Source organism: Prionailurus bengalensis, chromosome E2 (genome assembly GCF_016509475.1).
Source record: "Prionailurus bengalensis isolate Pbe53 chromosome E2, Fcat_Pben_1.1_paternal_pri, whole genome shotgun sequence".
NCBI classification, from domain to species: Eukaryota; Metazoa; Chordata; class Mammalia; order Carnivora; family Felidae; genus Prionailurus; species Prionailurus bengalensis.
In genome coordinates, this window is record NC_057352.1 from 4,856,388 (window position 1) to 4,882,403 (window position 26,016).

Below are 26,016 nucleotides of genomic sequence, written 5' to 3' on the forward strand. Positions count from 1 at the left end.
AAAGAAAAATTGCAGTTTGCTCAAAACCAGCTTAGATATTTAAGTCACCTGCTGCAGAACAAGGACTAGATTTCAAGACATCCTGAAAATCAAAAACCTGAAACTAAGTACCAATTCTGAGACTCTCTGGGACTGTTTGGTCATTTCTGAAGTTTGATTCCAAACTTCTCTCTTACAGTTGAAAGTGCATATGCTTTACTAAAACAGGACAAACCTTACCCAATTATTTGAAAAGAGGGAGATGACACAGTAATTGATACTTGAATGAAAAGTCTAAATCTATAAAAGCTTCTCAAAGTCAACACCCACAAATCAAGCAACCCAGATAAGAAATGGGCAAAAGACATGAATAGACAGTTTTTGAGAGAAGATAGCCAGAACGCTAACAGACACACGTAAAGATGATCAACATCCCTCATCATCATGGCAACACAAATCAAAACACAGACGAGATAGCACTTCCCACCTGCCAAAATGGGTAAAATTAACAGCACAAGAAACCACAGGGGTTGGTGAGGATGAAGAGAAGGGGAATCCTGTTGCACTGTAGGTGGGAAAACAAAGTGGTGCAGCAGCCATTCAGGAGAACAGTATGAGGTTTTAAAATAACTAAAAATGGAATTAGAGGTGCTTGGGTGCCTCAGTTGGTGGAGGGTCTAACTCTTGATTTTGCTCAGGTCTTGCTCTCATGGGCATGGGTCAAGCCCCACATGGGGCTCCAAAGTGAGCATGGAGCCTCTCTTCCTTTCTCTGCTACTCCCCCATTCACACTTGCTCACAATCTCCCTCAAATAAATAAACATTAAAAACAACAACTTAGTTTCAATCCATGGTGGCCAAAGTAAGATATTTGTATGATTTAACTCTTCCTACATTTCTTAAGACTTTTTTTTTTTTTTTTTGCAGGCTTGCACATCATCTATACTGGATGATGATCCTTATACCTCAGATATTTTGTGTTTAGGACTATTTATGGTTTTCATGCTTTGCGCATGTACAAGCTGAGGGGCCATCCTATTGATAGGAAGTAATCACAAGTAGATAGTGTCCTGAGATAACAGCTACCCCAAACATCCTTGTCCTAGGGAGCATCTTTGCAACTTTCTATACCCTGTCTTCCATCATTACAATTTTTCTCTTTTTCAGTAGGCCACCTGGAAGCAAGTAAACAACTGGGGCCTAATGAAGGCATTTTTCACCACTGTCAGGACATTTATCCGAGTGACAATCACTACGTGTTCACGCTCTTCTCTGTAGCCTGGAGAAATTACAAAACCTCCCCATCTCATAAGAAATATGCAGTCTGTTGTTTTTCCTGTCTGTTCAATTACACATCAGTGACCTTGTAAGTAAAATTGTGACTAAAGTAATCTATTCTAGGGATGCTTGGGTGGCACAAGTCAGTTAAGCCTAAGAGTCTTGATCTTGGCTAAGGTCCTGTTTTCATGGTTTGAGTTCCAGCCCCACATCAGGCTCTGTGCTAAAGGCATGGGATTCTGTCTTCACTTCCCTGCCTCCTCCCCTTCTTGTGCTCTCTTTCTCACATACACACACACAAAATAAATTAGATAATAAGCTAACCAAAATATATCTATTCTAGTTATAAATAATAAATTACAGGCATAAATGAACCCTTTTATAATTATCATATAAGTAGCTGTTTGAATATGTTAACGGCCCCAGCAATAAGGCCAGTATCTTATCAGTAATATAACAGTTTGTTCTGTAATATTGAAGAAATACTTTAAATTATCTTTGAATGTGTATCTTTCAATATGATACATTATAGTTGTCCAACATTTATCTGGGCATGGGGTTTGAAGACTGTTGCACAAAGATAGTTCAAAGTTCCTTCAAGAAATATGGGTAAGGGCAATTGTTTCTGAATTTTAATGTGACTGACCACAGGTGAAGGTGTAGGGAAAGCTAGGTTTTAGGGAATGCAGGCATTCGAGACCAAATGTTGAACATTGTGCCTTGTGTCCTAGGAAAAATGTTGATGTCTTGATAGATGAAATGCTCAAGGAAATCCATGAGCATCTTTAAGTGTTTTCAGTCATAAGTGTAACAGTGAACTGCCTAGGACAGAAGAAAATGCAGGTGGATGTGCCAGCTGATACATATAAAAAGAAAGCTGGTGGTAGTCAATAATGAATAGACATTTCCAGCCTGAGGAACTGAAATGGATAGATGTGCTGAAGTTCACTTGGTCTATATTGAGCTTTGATGTCAATTGACTCTTTTGAAAAGAAACAGGTTACAAGGATAGTCTTTGCCAGTCTCAATTTTCTTAAAAACGTCAGTGTATTGATTTTGAGAGAGAGAGAATGGGAGACTGAGAGAGAGAGAGAGAGAGAGAGCAAGTGAGAACCAGGGAGGGGCAGAGAGAGAGGGACAAAGAGAATCCCAAACAGGCTCTGTGCTGTCAGAGCAGAGCCTGATGTGGGGCTTGATCTCACAAACCCAGATCTCGTAAACAAAATCAAGAGACCCTCAAGCAACTGAGCCACCCAGTCTCATGTCAATTTCTTGTTTCTGAACAACCAGAAAGGGACAGGAATTCTGACACCCCCAAAAGGGGATAGGAGATTCTTGCTCCATGGGAGTTTCAGGAGCCAACCCATTCATCACCCTGTTTTTCATTTCTGAACATCTAGAGGTCAGTCAAGTGTTAAAAAGTAAATATACATAGATTTTATGAAATGGAAAGAGGACCCAGCAGTGCCTTCAACTGTCTCTCTTTAGACCTTCGTCTGTGCTTTCTGATTCCATTCTTCTTTCCAGGTCAGCATTTAGCTCAGGAAGAAGCCCCAGCAGGCAAAGCATCCCAGGATGGGAAAGAAAACTACCCCCTCCAGCAATAGGGACTGCCCTGAGCCAGCAGGACCCTACCTCCCTGACAGCAATGCAATGATTGGCCTGGTCTTCACCACCTGCATGTACCACCACCCTTCCTCCTACATTTTCTTTATATAAACCTGGAAGGATTTTCAGCAGGTTGGGGACAGTGTTTGAGATGTTGGTCACCTCTCTTCTCAGTGTTGGCCTCTGTGAAGAAAATCTCCTTCTTGTTTTATCACCACTCATCCCACTGCTGTTCTTGCCTTCTCTCGGGGACCCACACAGACCAGGTTTGGCCACTTGCCACTGACAAAATCCAAAGGCAGAGAGATGAGAGGTGGTGAAACATGAGAGGAAGTTATTTCAGGGAGGCTGACACTGAAAAGATGGCTGAATAATGTCTCAAGGACTGTCTCCAAAGTGCTGGATACACTTCCAGGTGTATGGAAGGGAAAAGGGGAGAGGTGGGTGGAGGGGCAAAAGGAGTCAGGACCTGCAGGTAGACAGTGAAGTCTGTCATTGTCCTGGAGTCAATCCAGGGTGGGGTCTTTCTGGCTCAGGACAGTCTTTGAGGCATGAGGGGTAGTTCCAGTTCCCCTGAGGGATACTTTGTCCTCAGGGTCTTCCTCCTGAGCCAGGAGACAAGCTGGAAGGAACCCAGTGAGGAAGTTTGAGGTGAAAATTGAGGCAGCAAAAGTCCTCTGTCTTGCCCTTGGATTTGGTCAGCCATGAGTGGCAGAACTGGGTCTGTCTGGGGCCACTGGAACCAGGTGCTCCTGTACCCTTGGGTCCTGCTTACAAAGTCATTACCACAATCTGTCCAGTAAACATATCCCTCATCTCCCATTGTTAATATGTGTGTGTGTACGCGTGTGTCTTGAGAACACTTCCAATAGCCTCTCTTAGCAAATCTCAAGGCTACAATACACTAGTATTAAGCACACTCACCAAGGTGTAAACATTCACTACTCACACATCCTGCGTTAGTAGTGCCTTTTGCCAGTTGTCCAACATCTAAACATTTCCCCCATCCTCAGCCCCTGGCAACAAACATGCTGATCTTTAATAATTTTGCCATTTTTAAGATTTGCATGTATGTGATTTCATAGAGTATATATTTTTCTGCATGTGGCTTATTTAACTTAACAAAATATCTTCTAGCAACCTCTAAGTTGCTGGAAATGGAAAAATGTCCTTCTTTTCTGAGGCTGAAACACATACCAAGAATAAATTAGATGAGGGACCTCTACTAGGAAGGAGTTAATAGCAGAGATGAACCTTTAATTTTTATTTGATTTTTTAAAATAGTTTATTGATTTATTCTAGAGAGAGAGAGACAGAGAGAGAACGAGCAGTGTTGGAGGAGATAGGGAGACAGAGGATCTGAAGCGGGCTCTGTGCTGAAAGCAGAGACCCCGATGTGGGACTCAAACTAACCAACCGCTAGCTCATGACCTAAGCCAAGGAGGGACACTTAACTGAGCCATTCAGGTGCCCCAGCGATGAACCATTTATAAAGGGTTATCTGCACGGCAGTGCAAATATATTTGATAAACATTTGTCTTCCTTTCTCATTGAATGTAGATGTTGTTCCTCCTTCTTGAGATGTAAATCCCTACCCCCTTCTCCTTCATTCCAAATGGCATATAAGCATCAATTGCCTGTCTTTGAGCCTCAAATCTTTGAGGTTCCCATCATCAAGAAGTTCTTTTTTTTCTCTTTTGAAACTGCCTGATGTCAGTTTAATTGTTAGACTGGCCAAGGATAGAGAACAGATGAAGGAAAATGTTTTCTTCTTGTACACATTCATTCTGTGGTTAAAAACTGACCTCTGTTCTTCAGAGCTAAAATAAAATGTGAAGACAGAGTTTGGGCAAAAGAGGAATAAGAGCTTTATTGTTTTCCCAGGCAGAAGAGGCTGAAGCAGGTTAAGGCCTTCAACACTGCAAGCCCACCCAGAAGAAGGGGCTGGGGGTTTTTATAGGGAAAAACAGGATCCATCCTGTTTCAACAGGAAATGTGTTTGTGTTGCCAGCCTTTGTCATCATATTTCCAGTGTGGTACTTGGTTAAAAAAAAGGAAGGGGGGTTAAGAAGGAATAATGGGAGGTTTCCCCAGGAGAAAAAAAGTTACTAAGTTCAATAGCCAGCCTTGTTGATGTTTTATTGCCTCCATTTTCAATTGTTCAATTTTATGCTTTTAAGTGGTTTCAGTTTCAGGCAGCAGCACAACTGTCTTAGATCACTCTATATTTTACTGTGAGAAACCACTCAATATTTTCTGGAATGGACAAAATAAGAAAAGAGGATAACACCAAATTTCAGTGAAAATAATGAGGGATTAGAAATCTCAAATATTCCTGGAAGGAGTTAAAAAATGCATTCAGTTGGGAAAACTGTTTAGCGGTGACTTAGCAAAGTAAACTTTGCTACTGAATGGGAGCATTTTACCATTCCAAAATGTGTCTCTTTGGCATAAGGATTACTTTAAAGGAGCAGACAAAGGAAAAGGTCTGAAACCCTTTTGAAAGAGGCATTTGCATGTATAAGGGAAAGCTCCCTGTGGAAGGGTGTCTCCCACTGCAAAGAAGAAAGAGGGGGGATGTGTAAATCTCCAGAAACTCTGATCAGTGGAGGAGGCATGGATTTAAATCTGGACAACCACCATAGCTATGATCGTGCTTTTTGTCTGGTCACCTTCCCAAATACTTCCCAACAGGATCACTTGTGGAATTTCAAAAAATGATCATATCGCCCCCCCCCCCCAGATTCTGTCAATCAATGTTTGATGAAACAATGGTGTTGTTTTAATTAAGTGCTACAGGTGATTCTAAGGAAATCCAGGATGAAGCACAAAGGTTTCCCAATAATTTAGGAGAGGTGAGTGCAGGCTTTGGCTCTAGGGGAGGTACCAGGGTCTCCTCTACAGAAGTTGGAGAGGATCAGGGCCGTGTAAAAAAGTGTGCCTATGATGTAGTAGCATTTGTAGGGGTAGTGGCATCTGTGGGCAGAGAAGCCTCCAGAAGCCAGAGGATGAAAACTCAGAGGTTGGCATCCACTTAGGAGCTCAAAAGGTTCTGAATAGCTTTTTACGCAAAGGAGTAGGAAATTGGGTCTTTTCTACATTTCAGTCTGGCCAGCAGGTGATCAGTTTACAGTGGAAGAGGCTGTGTTAGTGGCTTGGAAGATAGTTTTTCCTTCTGCAGCTGTGATATCTCTAGCAAAATCTTTGGAGAAGAAATCTAGCGGACCAGGTGAAAGAAGGAATGGCCAGTTCTCAGGTAAGCTGTGCTTTCGAGGGCAGAGCCCATTCCCTCTTTTTCTCTTGAAAGTCCATGCTAACTGAAATTACAAGTGTTGGTTTTTCTAGTTCTGAGATTTCTGCTTTATTTTTTCACCTAATTTTTAAGCTTTTCCGATGATACTCAAGATTAGGTTTGTACAACACTCTTCCATTTTATCGCTGAGCCTTCTCCCCTTTCTCCAACTCCAAATTAAAGTTCTGCAAGTATTGAAAATATTCCCTTTGTGAATGATCCACAGGGGAAGGCATTGAGTCCAAGATTCCTATTGCTGATTGGAGTCTGGTCCTGGCATAGCACTCAAGGAAAACCGTTCCCAATTTAGGTCAGATCTGGAGGCTTAATCGCCTCTTTAGAGACCAGGAGGAAGAAAGTGCACAAATACACAGGATGGATAATGAGGCCCACATTAACTCCAAAGTTGTCTGATAAAAAGAAGACTTTTGTTCTTTAGAATGTAAAAAAGATACCCCATTTTCAGTTTATTTCATTACAAGTGATTTCATTACTGCTGATATGAAATGCTTTAACTTGGCTTTGTGCTCTCTGCTAGATTTCTCCTCTATAACGCTCACATTTCCCTTCTCATTTGTAAGGGTTTTAGGTATATGTCCTGAGTGAGGTGCAGAAACCATCCCATTTCAACTGGAAACCTCTTCTGAGTTTCTCTTTGCCTGTAGTTATTGATGAAAGGAACGGAGGCAAAAGAAATGTCGATAGGATTAAATTTTCTTACAGCTTGCCATCCATTGATAAACACTAGATATAGGCAGAGTGTGACACTGCTCAAGGAATTCACAATTGCCTTCATGTGAATGCTTTGCCAGAGGCAAAAGGGAAGCTCAGCTTGAGGAGAGTCAGACTGCCAGTATCCTGTAAGTCTTCTTGACTATCTGGAAATGCTTTAGAAACTTCTTTTATCTCTATGCCTCCAACTTAAAGCATATCATCAGTGTCTCCTCACAATCCTACTGCAGCCCTTGGTGCCACAATTCCTCTCTCTGTGCTTTCATCAAAACAGCTTTTTTGACCAAAGAGGGCTCCAGAATCCTTTCTTGACCCCTTCTCCCAACCCACATCCCAGCAGTTTCCACTGGACAATGAAGGCCCTCACCTTTGTGTAGTAGAGATATTGACTTCTGGGAATGGAGGTTCTAAATCACTCAGACCTCCATCCTGTAGATTGTTAGTTTACTCCACACTCTTGATGCAAATCTATTATTCTATTTACTTTGTATTTTCAGAACAAGAAAAGAAGAATCCCATAGTTTACATGCTTGCACCTTAGAATACTGAAATAGAATAGAGCAGAAATGAGGATTGAAACAAAAGCTTTCAATGAAACAGTATATGATGGGATCATCAAGCACAATGGTCAAGAAACTATTCTTGAGATGTTGGATGATGCAAGATAGCTTATTGGAGTAGCACAGAGACTGGACCTGTGGTCAGAGAGAGTGATACTGTGGCTTCACGAAGCTTGTATGTCCTGGGGGGGAGGGGAGTTGCACGCAGTATTAAGATCACAAATGTTCCTTTTATTTTATTTTAAGTTTATTTACTTATTTTGAGAAGGACACAGAGCACATGATGGAGGGAACGGGGAAAAATTGGGAGAGAAAGAGAATCGCAAGCAGGCTCCACATACTCAGCAGCACGGAGCCCTACTGGGGGCTCAAACTCATAAACTGTGAGATCATGACCTAAACTGCAACCAAGAGACAGAGGCTTAACCCACTGAGCAACTCAGGAGCCCCTTCCTTTGAATTTCTGAGTGTAAAACTGCTTCTGCAGGATTTCTCTGGTGATTACCATTCAGTTCAACGTTACTTATTGAGATGTATAGGCAGTCAGGAGACCCCTTAAGAATGTAGCAACCAGCACTTACTTGATGCTTATTAAAACTCTGCAGGCTCTAGGTCAGCCTTCTCTGGTGAAGGTGCACATTTTCCTGATTGTATCCCTCATCATACTAGATTCAGAAATAATAGCTGGTTTATGTATATCTTTCAATGTGTTTGTGTTGACAGTGTGAATAAAAGACCTAAGCATCATTATCTAAAACTAGATTTATGAGTGTAATGTCATTGAAGATGTTTCTGAGTTTCCACGACCATTTTCTGCTCTTCCCTTGTTTTCTGTAGTTTGTGTGAGAGACGGGAAGATGAAGAGAACAAGTGGAGAAGAAGCAGAGAGAGAGGAAGAGAGAGACAGTTTAAAAACAGGCTCCCTGTTATCATCGCAGAGCCCAATGTAGGGCGCAAACTCAGGAGCCTTGAGATCACAATCTCAGTCAAAATCAAAAGTCAGATGCTTAACCAACTGAGCCACCCAGGTGGCCTTCCACTCTATCACTTTTAATATGTATATAACTGCTTTCTAAATGTATGGGTGTGTGCATGAAGTGTAAAATAGGAGATCAATTTTGTGTGGACACTTTCTGGTTTCCATCATTCTTCTCAGCTTTCACACGTGTTACTAACGTTGCTTTAGGGTCCCGTCTGGATATTGACCACTGTGTCGTTTTAGATCAGCTCTAGGTCAGATAACCCGGGTTAAAACGGAATCTCTTCCATGTACTGGATGCTTGACAAAATATCCAGAGAAATAGAATAACCTGTTTGCTCTCATAGATGATAATTGTTTATAATTATGATTATTCATTTGCCATTAATTTATGAAAAATGAGTAGATGCTATCTACTAAGTAGGAAATGCTCAGAAAGGCTCCTTGTTGCCTTTTTTGCTATTCTAGTAGAACCTGTGGTTGTTAAAAACCCATTTAGTTCCAAGTACTCCATGAGTTCCTGCCTTTGAATTCTTGCTCTTTGTTATTCAAATATCTATTCCCTGGCCAATAGGCTAATGTCTTGTCAGCAATGCAGAATCTGGGGGCACTTGGGTGGCTCAGTCAGTTAAGCATCTGACTCTTGATTTCAGCTTAGGTCAGTAGCTCATGGTTCCTGAGATGGAGCCCCAAGTCAGGCTCTGCACTGTCAGTGGGGAGCCTCCTTGGGATTCTCTCTCTCTCCGTCTCTCTACCCTCCTCCACTTGCTCTCTCTCTCACTCTCTCAAAATAAGCATACAAACTTAAAAAAAAATAAAGCTCTTCAATGCACCATTGTGAAATTGTAATTCATATTAGAATATGCTACGTACATTGTAACACACCCAGAATTTCCATCTAAGAAATAGACACCAGGTATACTATGTGATGTGAATATAGTATTTAAAAATGCGGATGCCTTTGTTGATGTCTTCATTTTATAAATTCGCTTGAATAAACACAATATTTACACTGGTTCTTACCTCAAAGTAAGAAAATACATGAAAGCATATTATTGTGTTGAAAAAGGTCTTCCTGCAGAAAGCAGGAAACCCCTCTAAGTCGGAACCAGTTTTCCTAAAGTACCTGAAGAAACAGGAATTCACTTCTTGGTGAGTCACAGATAGATTCTATACCAGCTGGGGTTGTCACACAAAGGAAATATGAATTTTAACAATTAAGGAGATCACAGGGAATCACTTCCAAAGCAGAGACCCTGGGAAGGGAATGGTTTCACATATAGTCAGGGTGGAGAATTAGAAGGAGAGCCCATCATCTTATGTAAAGGTGGAGAATTAGAGGGAGAGCCCATCATCTTATGTCAAGGTGGGGATAAGGTTGCACTTGGGCCTGAAGAAAACAGTTGTATACAGGGGGGGGTCTGGGTGGCTCAGTTGGCTGAGCATCCAACTTCAGCTCAGGTAATGATCATGCAGTCTGTGTGCTCGAGATCTTGCGGTTTGTGAGTTCGATCCCTGCAATTGGCTCTGTGCTGACAGCTCAGAGCCTGGAGCCTGCTTCCAATTCTGTGTCTCCATCTCTGTCCTTCCCTTGCTCCTGCTCTGTCTCTCTCTCAAAAATAAATACACATTAGAATGTTTACTTTTTGAAAGCAAGCAGTTCCATACCTATTCTGGATGTTACATAGTAAATGAGGTTTGTGCTCGCTCTTAGGTGGAGAGTTTAGCGTTATAATGAGGTCATGGTAACAATCCTCTCCCCGTGGTTGGCACCACTGTCTACCTGCTTAGGAGTGAGTCAGGGGATGAGCTCAGACAGGGTGGGTATAAGCTCTTTCTCAGATGACATACCTTTTGTTGTATACGTTCTGTTTCCATTGCAAGAGACGATGGCCCTGGGGTGTTGTTGCCTGAAGTAACAGATAAGGTTGAAAGAACAAGTGAAATAAAATGAGGGACTAAGGGCAGTGGGTATCAACAAGTAAGCAGTGAAGGTCAGGTCTTGGGGTCCAGCTGGTGACATTAACTCCCTCCTGCATCTTAGGTACCATTATGAATGCTGCCTATGGCTACTTGGTAACTGTGGTATTTGTTGCAGGGACTGCTGACCTTCAGGGATGTGGCCATAGAATTCTCTCAGGAGGAATGGGGATGCCTGAACCAGAGTCAGTGAGAACTGTACAGGGATGTGATGTTAGAGACCTATGGACACCTCCTCTTCTTGGGTGAGGATAACTCCTTCCAGACTTCCCAAACCACACTCGCGGGTTTGTTCCTTCCTTGGAAGACTGTTGCTGGGAAACATCCTCTTTGCATGACTGGGATTCAGATGCCTGCAGTCAGAGAAAGAAGTAGAGTTTGTAGATATAGAGAAATATCTTCATGAGGTTTCCTTTCCAGCTGTAGATTCCCCTTCTTTACGGTGAGGTAAGAGCATCATTATCTGTAGATGAGTGGTAATTGTAAACATTGAGTGGCATAAAATGGTACTGCCCACTTAAGCTCCCAACTGCTACTCATTCCTGTAGTGGTAGTACTTGGACGTGAGGTCATGATGTGAACATTGGAAATTCCTGTCAAGTATACTAAAGGGGCTTTTGGGCAACAGCATTCAGAAATCATTTTCTGGTATTCTACATTGTCCTCTCTCATGTACTGAGCACAGTATTGGGCTGAAAGAATCTGAGAAACAGGTATGTTCTTTTTTTTTTTTTTTTTTCTGAAAACCAGGTCTCATTGTGTCGAAACCACACCTGGTCATTTTTTTGGAACAAAAGAGGGAGCTCTGGGATGTGAAGAGAGAGAAGACGGTAGCCTCACCAGCAGGTAGGTGGGCATGAACAAAACAGATGACAGTGGTGATATGCAAGTATTTAAAATATGGCTCAAGTAGCTCTCCTTGCATGGAAATTAGTTTGAAGACCAGTTTTATGTCTGTCCCACTCATAGCGGGACATCAGCTTTCCAAGCCATCATACTCTTACATTCTCGAAGGATTCTTTGTTCTGCTCCAGTGATGGTCCATCACATCCACAGTGAGTGCCAGGAGACTCCCCTTGCGCATTGAGTATCTCCAAAGTCTGAAAGCTTCTCCTTTGCTTTGAAGGCCCTGGAGAATTCTCCATATTCTGAGAAACTCTATTGTAAGTCATTCCCAATTTCTGTTTTCGTGAGAAGTGTGTCATATTAGTGGTGGACAGAGTGGGTTTTGGTGTCCAAACCCAGGAGCACTGGAGACAGGGATCACGTGATTTCCAGTTTATGCTTTCCAATGTTCCTGGGGCTATACTCTTTGTTTTTATTTTAATGTTTGTTTTTGAGAGAGAGGCAGACAGACAGAGCAATCGTGGGGGAGGGGCAGAGAGAGACAGAAACATCGAATTTGAAGCAGCAGCCAGGCTTGGAGCAGTCAGCACAGAGCTTGATGTGGGGTTCGAACTCACAGACCACAAGATCATGACCTGAGCTGAAGTTGGATGGTCAACCAATTAAGCCACCCAGGCGCCCCACTGATGCTTTAGGCTTAATCATACAACACTGAGATTCAGTAATTCCCTCAGATAAAAAAGCATTTTCTAAAATGAGAAAATCTCGGGGCGCCTGGGTGGCGCAGTCGGTTAAGCGTCCGACTTCAGCCAGGTCACGATCTCGCGGTCCGTGAGTTCGAGCCCCGCGTCAGGCTCTGGGCTGATGGCTCGGAGCCTGGAGCCTGTTTCCGATTCTGTGTCTCCCTCTCTCTCTGCCCCTCCCCCGTTCATGCTCTGTCTCTCTCTGTCCCAAAATAAATAAACATTGAAAAAAAAATTTTTTTAAATGAGAAAATCTCATGCTCTATTTCACTTCAGAAGCTTATTTTTCTTATGAATGATAATAAGAAATTTCCAATTTATGTCTTCCATTCCTCAATGGTGAAATAATTTGTCCATGTTTATTCTAATATTCCTACCAACATTAATGCCACAAGGGAACTAGAACACTGAGAACTTAGAACTCACAGCCTGCCATAAAGACTCAATGGGTACGTTATTTCTCAGTAACTTCATAATTTTCATCTTTTTTCTTGTATAATAGAAACTTCCTGTGCCTTTTTCATAAATGTTTTCACTTTCTGCGTGGCTCTTTATGAGATTCATTTCTGACTTCTTAGATGAAAATTCTGACATGGCATGTGCGTCCTGAGGTATGAGGTAGATCATTTGGGTTGACCTGTTGGTCCTGCAGAGTTTTCCTGATATCATTTAGTTACCTGTTCTCTCTTCTTCCTCCATAAGTCTCTCTAAGATGATCATTTGAATTGTTTGCCATGGAATAGTGGCTTGATATTTGAATAAAATGGTTATTTTCCTTTTGGCTGTTAGACTGTGATTTACATATTTGTTCTGGACATTTATTTCACAGCTGTCGTTCTGTGTCCTTTGAAGAACATTAGCCACCTGATCCCAGTGTCACCCATTACAGGTTCCTTATTTCCTGTGTGCTGTCTGCTGGATCCCTCCACTAGAAGGTTGATATTTTTTCTCTGTTATTAAGTATCTTTATGGGAAGATGTGCACTAATCATCTCATTTATTGTGGAAGCTTCCTCCTTCATTTCACTTTGTGGTCTGCTTTGGAAAATGAAGGATTTCTCCTATGTTTGCTGTAGGAATTGCTGTTTAAAGTAGAGATTGTGAATGAGAGTTCTGTCCTGTAAATTTCCATTTTATTCTGCCCTCATGTCCCATAGATACTCTTCCTTATCTCTTTTCTGTTGCTGCAAATAAAAAAAAATGTGCATCACATTAGTTCAAATGCCTTAAAATTGTGAATGTAATCCAGAACAAAACATAAAGGAGACCTAGACTTTTAATGCTATAGAAGACTCAAAAACAATACCTATTGGTATTTCTTTTTTTTTTAATATGAAATTTATTGTCAAATTTGTTTCCATATAACACCCAGTGCTCATCCCAACAGGGGCCCTCTTCAATACCCATCACCCACCCTCCTCTCCCTCCCACCACCCATCAACCCTCAGTTTGTTCTCAGATTTAAGAGTCTCTTATGGTTTGCCTCCCTCCTTCTCTAACCTGTTTTTTATTTTCTTTCCCTCCCCCATGGTCCTACATTTCTCAGGATCCACATAAGAGTGAAAACATATGGTATCTGTCTTTCTCTGTATGACTTCTTTCACTTAGCATAACACTCTCCAGTTCCATCCACGTTGCAACAAAAGGCCATATTTCATTCTTTCTCATTGCCAAGTAGTATTCCATTGTGTATATAAGCCACAATTTCTTTATCCATTCGGCAGTTGATGGACATTTAGGCTCTTTCCATAATTTGGTTATTGTTGAGAGTGCTGCTATAAACATTGGGGTACAAGTGCTCCTATGAATCAGCACTCCTGTATCCCTTGGGTAAATTTGCAACAGTGCTATAGCTGGGTCATAGGGTAGTGCTATTTTAAATTTTTTCAGGAATCTCCACACTGTTTTCCAGAGCGACTGCACCAGGTTGCATTCCCACCAACAGTGCAAGAGGGTTCCCGTTTCTCCACATCCTCGCCAGCATCTATAGTTTCCTGATTTGTTCATTTTAGCCACTATGACTGGCGTGCGGTGGTATCTGAGTGTGGTTTTGATTTGTATTTCCCTGATGAGGAGCGACGTTGAGCATCTTTTCATGTGCCTGTTGGCCACCTGGATGTCTTCTTTAGAGAAGTGTCTATTCATGTTTTCTGCCCATTTCTTCACTGGATTTTATGTTTTTCGGGTGTGGAGTTTGGGGAGTTCTTTATAGATTTTGGATACTAGCCCTTTGTCCGATATGTCATTTGCAAATATCTTTTGCCATTCCGTTGGTTGCCTTTTCGTTTTGTTGATTGGTTCCTTTGCTGTGCAGAAGCGTTTTATCTTCATGAGGTCCCAATAGTTCATTTTTGCTTTTAATTCCCTGGCCTTTGGGGATGTGTCAAGTAAGAAATTGCTGCAGCTGAGGTCAGAGAGGTTTTTCCCTGCTTTCTCCTCTAGGGTTTTGATGGTTTCCTGTCTCACATTGAGGTCCTTTATCCATTTTGAGTTTATTTTTGTGAATGGTGTAAGAACGTGGTCTAGTTTCAACCTTCTGCATGTTGCTGTCCAGTTCTCCCAGCACCATTTGTTAAAGAGACTGTCTTTTTTTTCCATTGGATATTCTTTCCCACTTTGTCAAAGATTAGCTGGCCATATTTTTGTGTGTCTAGTTATGGGGTTTCCATTCTATTTCATTGGTCTATGTGTCTGTTTTTGTGCCAATACCATGCTGTCTTGATGATGACAGCTTCGTAGTAGAGCCTAAAGTCTGGGATTGTGATGCCTCTCGCTTTGGTCTTCTTCTTCAATATTACTTTGGCTATTTGGGGTCTTTTGTGGTTCCATACAAATGTTAGGATTGCTTGTTCTAGCTTGGAGAAGAATGCTGATGCAATTTTGATTGGGATTGCATTGAATGTGTAGATAGCTTTGGGTAGTATTGACATTTTGACAATATTTATTCTTCCAATCCATGAGCACGGAAAGTTTTTCCATTTCTTTATATCTTCTTCAATTTTCTTCATAAGCTTTCTATAGTTTTCAGCATACAGGTATTTTACACCTTTGGTTAGGTTTATTCCTAGGTATTTTCTGCCTCTTGGTGCAATTGTGAATGGGATCAGTTTCTTTATTTGTCTTTCTGTTGCTTCATTATTAGTGTATAAGAATGCAACTGATTTCTGTACATTGATTTTGTACCCTGCAACTTTGCTAAATTCATGTATCAGGTCTAGCAGACTTTTGGTGGAGTCTATCATGGGTTTTCCATGTTTGGTATCATGACATCTGCAAAAAGTGAAAGCTTAACTTCATCTTTCCAATTCTGATGCCTTTGATTTCCTTTTCTTGTCTGATTGCTGATGCTAGAACTTCCAACACTATGTTAAACAACAGGAGTGAGAGTGGACACCCCTGTCGTGTTCCTGGTCTCAGGGAGAAAGCTGTCAGTTTTCCCCTATTGAGCATGATAGTAGCTGTGGGCTTTTCATAAATAGCTTTTATGATTTTAAGTGTGTTCCTTCTATCCCGACTTTCTCGAGGGTTTTTATTAAGAAAGGATGCTGATTTTTGTCAAATGCTTTTTCTGCATCGATTGACAGTCTCATATGGTTCTTATCTTTTCTTTTATTAATTTGATGTATTACGTTGATTGATTTGCGAATGTTGAACCAGCCCTGCAGCCCAGGAGTGAATCCCACTTGATCATGGTGAATAATTCTTTTATTATGCTGTCGAATTCGATTTGCTAGTATCTTATTGAGAATTTTTCATTCATGTCCATCAGGGATATTGGCCTGTAGTTCTCTTTTTTTACTGGGTCTCTGTCTAATTTAAAGTCTAGTTTGTCTGATATAAGTATGGCTACTCCAGCTTTCTTTAGAGACAGTAGCATGATAGATAGTTCTCCATCCCCTCACTTTCAGTCTGAAGGTGTCCTCAGGTCTAAAATGAGTCTCTTGTAGACAGCAAATAGATGGGTCTTGTTTTTTTTTTTTTTCAATTCTGATACCCTATGTCTTTTGGTTGGCGCATTTAGTCCATTTACTTTCAGTGTTATTATAGAAAGATATTGGTTTAGAGTCACTGTGATGTCTGTAGGTTTCATGCTTGTAGTGATGTCTCTGTTACTTTGTCTCACAGGATGCCCCTTAGGATCTCTTGTAGGACTGGTTTAGTGGTGATGGTTTCCTTCAGTTTTTGTTTGTTTGGGAAGAACTTTATCTCCCCTTGTATTCTAAATGACAGACTTGCTGGATAAAGGATTCTTGGCTGCATATTTTTTCTGTTCACCACGTTGAAGATTTCCTGCCATTCCTTTCTGGCCTGCCAAGTTTCAGTAGACAATCCGTCACGAGTCTTATCGGTCTCCATTTATATGTTATAGCATGGTTATTCCTAGCTGCTTTCAGAATTCTCTCTTTATCCTTTTTTTTTTCCAGTTTCACTATGATGTGTTATGCAGAAGATTGATTTAAGTTACATCTGAAGGGAGTTCTCTGTGCCTCTTGGATTTCAATGCATTTTTCCTTCCCCAGATCAGGGAAGTTCTCAGCTATGATTTCTTCAAGTACACCTTCAGCACCTTTCTCTCTCTCTTCCTCCTCTGGAATCCCAATTATGCGTATATTATTGTGTTTCATCGCATCACTTAGTTCTCTAATTCTCCCCTCATACTCCTGGTTTTTTTTTTTTAATCTCTTTTTCTCAGCTTCCTCTTTTTCCATAATCTTATCTTCTAATTCACCCATTCTCTCCTCTGCATCTTCATTCCGAGCTGTGGTCCCCTCCGTTTTATTTTGCACCTCATTTATAGCATTTTCTAGCTCCTTCTGACTGTTCCTTAATCCCTTGATCTCTGTAGCAATAGATTCTCTGCTGTCCTCTATACTTTTTTCAAGCCCAGCGATTAATTTTATGACTATTATTTTAAATTCATTTTCTGTTATATTGGTTAAATCGTTCTTGATCAGTTTGTTAGCTGTCACTACATCCTGGAGTTTCTTTTGAGGAGAATTCTTCCATTTCATCATTTTGGATAGTCCCTAGAATGGTGTGGAACTGCAGGGCTCTTCCCCTATGCTGTGTGGGGTAACGTGTGTTGGTGGCCGGGGCCGCAGTCAGACCCGATGCTGAATGGGGAAAATAGGCAGCCAAGAACAGTCTATCCAGGAAGACTATCATTCAGACTAGAGGGGAGAGAGATTTCCAGTCAAACAGAAACTAAAGGAGTTTGTGACCACTGGAACAGCCCTCCAAGACATGTTTAAGGATAGTCTTTGACTTCAGAGGAGAGACCAAAAGTGAGAAAGACAAGAAAGTATCAGAAAACAATCTCCAGAAACAATGCCAAAAGTAATAATAAAATGGCAGCATTAGGTATCTAGTCAATAATTCCTTTGAAGGTAAGTGTACTATGCACTCCAATCAAAACACATAGGGTGTCTGAATGGATTAAAAAAAAACCCAAACCGATTAATCTGCTGCCTACAAAAGACTCAATTTAGACCTGAAGCCGTCTGCCAGTTGAAAGTGAGGGGCTAGAGAAGTTATCATGCAAATGAATGTCAAAAGAAGGCCAGTGTAGCAATATTTATATTTGACAAACTAGCCTTTTTTTGTTCCTGTATTGTGGTTATGTCCTCTTTGGTATCAGGGTAATGCCTGCTACCTAGAATGATTTTCAGTGGGTTCCCTCTATTCTACTATTTGTAGAATTTTGATGAATTTTATCAGTAATTGCTTTTTTAAAAAAATATAATGTTCTCCATTACCTTTTTAATAATTATTTATTTTGAGAGAGAGGAGAGATAAGAGGGAAGAGGTAAGGAGAGAGGGAAATAGAGAGAATCCCAAAAAGGATGCCCACTATCAGTGCAGAGCCCAGTGTGGGGCTGGAACTCACAAAGTGAGATCATGACCTGAGCCAAAACCAACATTTGGATGCTTAACCAACTGAGCCACCGGGGCATCCAAGGAGTTACTTGTTTAAATGTTTGGTCAATTGACCAGTGAAAGCATGTGGTCTTAGTCTTTTCCAAAATGTCTAATATGTTAGTGTATGATTGCTTTAGGAATCTTTTATCACACTATATGTTTCTGTGGGTAACTGCCTCGTTTTCTTTTCCATTTTTTGTTTGTGGGTTTTTTTTTCAGTGTAAATGTATTTAAGGTATTGCCAATTTTGTGTGTTGTATTGGAGAAATGGAATTACTTTCAATGTTATGTTATTGTTTATTTGGGTCTTCATTTTACTTCTTTCTTATTTTTCTTCAGTGTTTCCTTTTACAGAATTTTATCTAAATTTCTTTTCTTTTGTTCATTGAGTGTAATAAAAGAAAAAAGGTGAAATACAGTAATTAACTCAATCATTTATAGCATAAAAAATTGAAAGTGGAGGGTCTAGTAGAAAAATTAGCAAAAATGAATAATAATGGTTACCAAAAAAAAAAGTTCCCTAGGATTTTATATAGATAATTTCATCCTCTAACAACGATAATTTTGCTTTTTCTTTTCCAATTTGTTTCCATTTTAGAATTGCTTTAAGTTTATTTATTTTGAGAGAGTGGGAGTGGGGGAGAAGCAGAGAGAGAGGGAGAGAGACAGAGAGAGACAACCCCAACAGGCTCTGTGCTATCAGCATGGAGCCTGATGTGGGGCTCAAATTCACAAAGTACCAGATTGAAAACCAACAGTCAGACAATTAACTGAGCCAACCGAGCGCTCCCAATTTGGTTTCCTTTTATGTATTTTTTTCTTGCCTAATTGTTCTGAATAGTCCCCATACTATGTGGAATGGACATGGGAAATTTGCTTTCAATACCTTATTTCTGATCCTATAGGAGGAGCTTTCAGTCTTCTCATCGATTATGTTGGATTTCAGCCTTTCACACATACATGATCTTTATTAGGATGAAGTAGTTTCCTTTGATTCTTGCTTTAGTGAGTATCTTTAATCATGAAATGGTGTACAATATGCTCACTTCCTGTTCTGTATCAATTAATCCTCTCTTTGTGATCTTTATTCTGTAATATGCAGTCCCAACTTGATAGTTTGCCATATGGTGAAACACCCTTGAATTTCAGGAGGAATTCCCAGCTGATTATGTCGTAAAATGGTAAAACGTGCTTTTGATTCAGTTTGTTTTTCATTTGTTTATTTGTTTTGAGAGGGAGAGGGAAGAAGAGGACAATGGGAGGGGCAGAGAGTGAGGCGGAAAGGAGATCCCAAGCAGGTTTTTCAGTTTGCAATGAGCTGGACATGGGGCCTGATCTCACGACTGAGGTCATGACCTGAGCTGAAGTCAAGAGTCAGATGCTTCACCGACTTAGGCACCCAGGATCCCCTATTTACTTAGTTTTATGGTGGACTTTGCATGAATATTCCCCACAGATAGTCATTCATAGTCTTCTATACTTGTAGCATCTTCCTTCAGCTTTGATAACCTGTTAAGGCTGGTATGATCAAGGGTTTTCATAATCTCTCTTCTCTTCACTCTCTAGAAATGTCTGGGGAGATTTCAAGTGCTTTATCATGTCTGTCTATGAATTATTCTGTGAATTCATCTGGCATAAGCATTTTCCTTGTTGGAAATTTATTTTTATATTTATTTTTAATTAAAAATTTTTTTTAATGTTTTCATTTATTTTTGAGGCAGAGACAGACAGAAAGAGACAGAGCATGAGCAGGGGAGGGGAGGAGAGAGTGGGAGGCACAGAATCCGAAGCAGGCTCAAGTCTCTGAGCTGTCAGCACAGAGCCCGATGCAGGGCTCAAACTCACGGACTGTGAGATCCTGACCTGAGCTGAAGTCAGATGCTTACCCAAGTGAGCCACCCAGGCGCCCCACTGGGAGTTTATTTATTACAGTTTTAATCTACTTAGTAGTTGTAGATTCGTTGATTTTTTTCTTTTTTTCTTTTTTTTTTTTTTTTTGAGTGTGAGAGTCAGTAAGTGGGGGAGAAGGCAGAGGTATAGAGAGAGAGAATCTTAAGCAGGCTTCTTGCTTACGGTAGAGCCTGATATGGGGGTCCATCACATGACCCTAAGATCATGACCTGAGCCAAAATCAAGAGTTGGGCGCTCAACCAACTAAGCCACCCAGGCTCCTCTTTCATTATGTTCTTTTCTCCATGATGATGTCAGGTAGGTTATACCTTTTTTTTGAAATAGCTACTTTTTTTTTTGATACCTATTTGTTAGCATGTAATTATTCTTTGTGCCAATTATAATTATTTTATATCTATATCACATGTACTGTGGCTTGCGTTACTTCTTCACTTCTGATTTTAGGAGAACTTCAATTATTCATCCTTACTTGATGGTATTATAGATCTGTAAAATTTTTGGGTTATTTCTGAAAACAAACTCGCCCTGTTGTTTTATTCCTACTTTTGCTATATCGTATTTTCATCATTTCTGTTTGACTTTTAAATTAAATGTCCTTGCTTCTTTTTTTTTTTTTTAATTTTTTTTCAACGTTTATTTATTTTTGGGACAGAGAGAGATAGAGCATGAACAGGGGAGGGGCAGAGAGAGAGGGAGACACAGAATCGGAAACAGGCTCCAGGCTCTCAGCCATCATCCCAGAGCCCGACGCGGGGCTCGAACTCACGGACCGCGAGATCATGACCTGGCTGAAGTCGGACGCTCAACCGACTGCGCCACCCAGGCGCCCCAAAATGTCCTTGCTTCTAAATTTTGGCTCATAGGATACTTTCCTGATTCTTTGTGGCACAGGAATGTGATTTGTGCTACACCATTAAACAACTACAGGATGATCTATTAGGCTATGTCTTCAACACGTTGTATGTAAGTTTCTGTGTCAAGGAAGAATGACGTCCTGATGAATCCTTCTCAACCATCTTCCTGACATTCTCTGACTGATTTGAAGGTTGTATATTAGAAGTTGTCAGTACATTCATGTGAGAGTAGTAATTGGAATGATGTTTCTTTTTTTGTTATTTGCTATCTTTCAGCTATAGCTTCACATGGCACCCAGAATTTCCTGCCAAAGCCATGCATAGAAGCCTCTTTACAAAATGTGTCACTGGGTACATGGAAACATCATGCCCTTGAGAATTTACACTTGATAAACTGTGACAGTGATAGAAAGAATGAAGTGCATCAGAAGTTTTATGAAGGACGTGGTCCAGTTGAGACGAGTGCCCATAATAAGAACCTCACGGCCGCAAGTGGTGAAGAACATAAAACATCTTGGAAAACCGCCCTTTTTACATCCACTATTTGTGCAAAGCAGAGTGCATCTGTAAGAAGTTCCAATCAAATACGCAAAAATACATATTTGTGCAACGAAAATTTGGAACATTTGGAAAGTTACCCCATCCACACTGAAAACAATGCTGTGAACCATTGTGAAAGTGGGATTGGATTGACCTTTCAGTCAAATATTTCTAAAACTCAGAGACTCAAAAATGAAGATAAAAGGCCTAGGTCGTATCAATCTGGGAGGCGCTTCATAGAGGAGGTGACCATGCAACATTACCAGAGCATTTTCAGTGGAGATACACTGGCTCAATACAGTGAATCTGAGACACAGTCTAACCAGGGATCCCATGTTAGCAAACATCTGAGGACTCTGCAAGAAAACCATTTTGAATCTAATAAAGATGAGGAAGTCTTTTACCCAAACTCCAAGCGTACCAAGAGTAAGAGAACGCAGAGGGGAGAAAATACTTCTAAATATGATGAATGTGGGAAAGCTCTGAAGCAGTCCTCCAGTATTGCTGATCATCAGAGGATTCGTGTGGGGGAAAACCCATACACAGGTAATGAATCTGGGAACATGTTTAGTCAATCATTAAGTCTAAATACGTATAAGACAAGTGGTACTGGAGAGAAAAGGTACATTTGCAAGGAATGTGGCAAAACCTTTGACAGACACTCAACACTATCTCAACATCAGCAAATGCATACTGCAAAGAAAATTGACAAATGTGAAGAAGGTGGTCAAACCTTTAAGGATGGGTCATCACTCCATGCACACAGGCAAATCCATACTGCACCTCACAAATGTCAAACATGTGGCAAGGCCTTTAGCAAGCAATCATCCCTTATTCAACATCACAGAATGCATACTGGAGAGAAACCTTACAAATGTCAAGAATGTGGCAGGGCCTTTAGCCAGCAATCATTGCTTATTCAGCATCTCAGAATCCACACTGGAGAGAAACCTCACAAATGTCAAGAATGTGGCAAGGCCTTTAGGCAGCAATCATCCCTTATTCGACATCACAGAATTCATACTGGAGAGAAACCTCACAAATGTCAAGAATGTGGCAAGGCCTTTAGCCAGCCAGCATCCCTTACTAAGCATCACAGAATGCATACTGGAGAGAAACCTTACAAATGTCAAGAATGTGGCAAAGCCTTTAGCCATCCAACATCAATTAGTCGACATCACAGAATTCATACTGGAGAGAAACCTTACAAATGTCAAGAATGTGGGAAGGCCTTTAGCCAGCAATCATCCCTTAGTGGACATCACAGAATCCATACTGGAGAGAAACCTCACAAATGTCAAGAATGTGGCAAGGCCTTTAGACAGCAATCATCCCTTACTCAGCATCACAAAATCCATACTGGCGAGAAACCTTACCAATGTCAAGAATGTGGAAAAGCCTTTAATTATTCCTCACGACTTATTGAACATCACAGAATTCATACCGGAGAGAAACCCCACAAATGTAAAGAATGTGGCAAGGCCTTTAGCGAAAACTCAGCCCTTACTCGACATCATAGAATTCATACCGGACAGAAACATTACCAATGTAACAAATGCAGCAAAACCTTTAATTTGTGTTCCAGCCTTACTAAGCATCACAGAATCCATACTGGAGAGAAACCTTACCAATGTCAAGAATGTGGCAGAGCCTTTATACAGCAATCATCCCTTACTCAGCATTACAGAATGCATACGGGAGAGAAACCTTACAAATGTCAAGAATGTGGTAAGGTCTTTCGTCAGCAAACAACCCTTACTCAGCATCAGAGAATTCATACTGGAGAGAAACCTTACAAATGTCAAGTATGTGGCAAGCTCTTTAGCCAGCAATCATCCCTTAGTCAGCATCAGAGAATTCATACTGGAGAGAAACCTTACAAATGTCAACAATGTGGCAAGGCCTTTAGGTTGCAGTCAGACCGTAATGGCCATCACAGAATTCATACTGGAGAGAAACCTTACCAATGTAAGACATGTGGCAAGGGCTTTACCAAATGCTCAGGACTTCGTCAACATCACAGAATTCATACTTGAACCAACCTTACCAATGTAACGTGTGCAAAAGGCTTTAATCACCAATCATCCTTTATTCAAGATTACAGAAATCATCTTGGAGGAAATGTTACAGAGTTTAAGATTGTGAGGGAATTTTTTTCCCCACTTTTTAAAAAGTTTTTCTTCGATAGAATGAGTGGGAGGGTGCAGAGGCAGACACACACACAGAATGAAAAGCAGGTTCCAGGCTCCAAGGTTTTGGCACAGACAGCTCAGAGCCTGATGCAGGGCTCGAACCCGTAAACTGCTATATAATGACATGAGGTGAAGTTGGATGCTTCACTGACTAAGCCACCCAGGCACCCCAAGACTGTGAGAGAACTTTTAAGGACAGCTCAAAGCTACTCCACACCACAGAATCCACATTGAGGATTAACGATACCCAAGTAAACAATGTGGCAAGACTTTAACCAATGCTGATCCTTGATTTCGTGTCAGATAATGTGTCATAGAGATGATTTTTCACATAGAAAGATTCTGGAAAGCCCTTTAATGGTGCTCAGGCCTCATTCCACACCACCAAATTCATACTTGAGAGATCCTTACAATTGTAGAGAATGTGGCGAAACATTTCACTCGGCTCAAGCCTTACTCACCATCACATTGTTCATACATAGGAGGAACATTGCAAATGTGATGAATGTGGCACACCCTTAGGTGGAAGTCCTACCTTATTCAACATCATAATTCCCATATGAGAGGAAAACTCTAAAATGTAAAGAGAATGACAAAGCTTTCATCTGGAACTCAATCCTTATTCAATATCTCCAAATGCATGTGAGTTCACACCATTCAAACTTAATGCATGAGGAAAGCCCTTCTTCATAAATATACCATGTGGAAAACATCAGAGAGTACCAAAAGGAAAGTAAGTTGAAAGATTGAAGTATTTAAAAATATATTTAACTGAACATAAAATGTCAACACGTGTCACAGAATTCACAGCAGAAAGCAGTAAGTCTGTGTATTCAGACATTACATCAAAATACTTATTAGCAGGAATAATACAAAGGTAAACATTTAGATAATGTATATGCTTATGCTTTAAATGATAAAAGGGATGGCGTTTTGCATACATATACTCTCAATATTTTTACATTAACCTATTTAAGATTTGTGACTAGTAAACATTAGTATGCTTCTTATTCTCAAATCACTTCAGAAAATTTATTTATTCCTAGTGGGTGTGTGAACGTATGTGGCTGAGTATTGCTACGTCAATGATATGAGTTCCCTTCTTTCTTAGGTGGGACTCATACATATGTAATTTTCCATGGAAGGTGAAGAAGAAGAGTTGAATAAAATCTAAATGGAGATACTTTCTGTGCATCTAACCTTGCTGTAATTATCATGAAAGAGGTGTTCAGGACACCATTGTCCATTTATTTCAACTAAAAGTGTGTATCACAAATAAAATGTTGTACTAAATGATCTTTAAGGGAAAGAGGGTCAGTCCACTGAAAAACATGATCCAGGTTCATCATAGCAATAGTTACAAGTACAGAATATCAATATCAATATCAATATCCTGATGTAATTGAAAGGAAGAAATCTTCACAGATATCAGAAAGAATATAGCAAAACCTTCCTAAAATGGCTAGGATACTACATTCACATTTTTGAACAATCACCTCAGGCCTGAAAGAATTTCAGTAGGCAAACTTAAGCTGTACATAACTTAAAATAGACTGTCGTGTCTTCTTGAACCTTCATGGTAACCATGGAGCACACTGGTAATCGATACCCAAAAGATAAAGAGAAAAGAATCAGGGTTTACCATTCTTGAAAATCATCAGATCACAAAAGTAAAGAGAAAATGGATAAGAAAGGGAGCAAGAATTCTAAAGTAGCCAGAAAACCATGGAAAGAATGACAACAGTAACTCCATTCCTGTATCAATACTTCCTTTAAATATAAAAGGACTAAATTCCCCAATCAAAAGATAGAGATGGGCTGAATGGAAAGAAATCCAAGACCCAGTCCTATGTTGTGCTCACAAGACTCACATCTGCTTTCAGAACACACTCAGCCTGAAAGTGAAGATATTCAAAACGATATTGCATGCAATTGGAAACCCAAAGAAATGGGGTGGCTATGCTTCAGAGAAAATAGACTTGAATGCAAGGACTATAATAAGACACGGCAAGGTCAGTATTAAGCAAATGGGTCACTTTGTACACAGTTTTTAGTTAATGTGCTATTTGGCAGAAGGCAATAAATTCTCCCCCTGTTTTGGTTTTGGAGGACAATAATAGTTTGGTTCTTTAACTCGTACTGACACATTTAAAAGAAACACCTTTTTTCTGTAAGTGTGGGTGGTGTTTGTGCAGATGCCTGAAATGTAGTTTGTGTAATGTTTCTCCACATGTGTATTTTATGACGCCTTGAAATGGCTACTTGATATTCAAAAACTGATTGCTACCTTGAGAGGACTGGGGAAAATAAAAAACAATAAATGACAATGTGAGAAAGTCTATTTCTTCCAGATTTTGAGGTGTGTGGGAAAATACTGCTGCAATGAAAATCTTGGTAATTTACTGCAAAAGCAGCCAATAGTTGATCAAAACCAAATTGTACAGGCTAATACATCTTTTCCAGAGTATTCACTTTTCGAACACCATGCTATTGTACCTCGCAATTTTTTCACTCACATGTTATTTACTTTTCATTGTTATCTGCTCTTTTAAACACATCAAGCAAGTTATTTTTTATTTCAGGCATGGTACCATAATATACCTG

At 40.3% G+C, this 26,016-nt stretch overlaps 1 protein-coding gene across 2 annotated transcripts in view; it reads left to right on the forward strand.

The window, feature by feature from the left end:
* The window catches only part of LOC122494752 (zinc finger protein 345-like), a 232,203-nt gene extending 206,464 nt beyond the window's left edge, over window positions 1–25,739 (forward strand). Inside the window, exons 3-5 of one of the 2 annotated variants that reach the window (XM_043600167.1) lie at window positions 10,527–10,653; window positions 11,159–11,254; window positions 20,957–25,739. In XM_043600167.1, coding sequence (XP_043456102.1) covers window positions 10,620–10,653; window positions 11,159–11,254; window positions 20,957–23,256 — 2,430 coding nt within the window. In that variant the 5' untranslated portion in view covers window positions 10,527–10,619 and the 3' untranslated portion in view covers window positions 23,257–25,739. The remainder of the gene's footprint in view (window positions 1–10,526; window positions 10,654–11,158; window positions 11,255–20,956) is intronic. The other variant, XM_043600166.1, reaches the window with a different exon arrangement.
* Window positions 25,740–26,016: the final 277 nt, after the last annotated feature.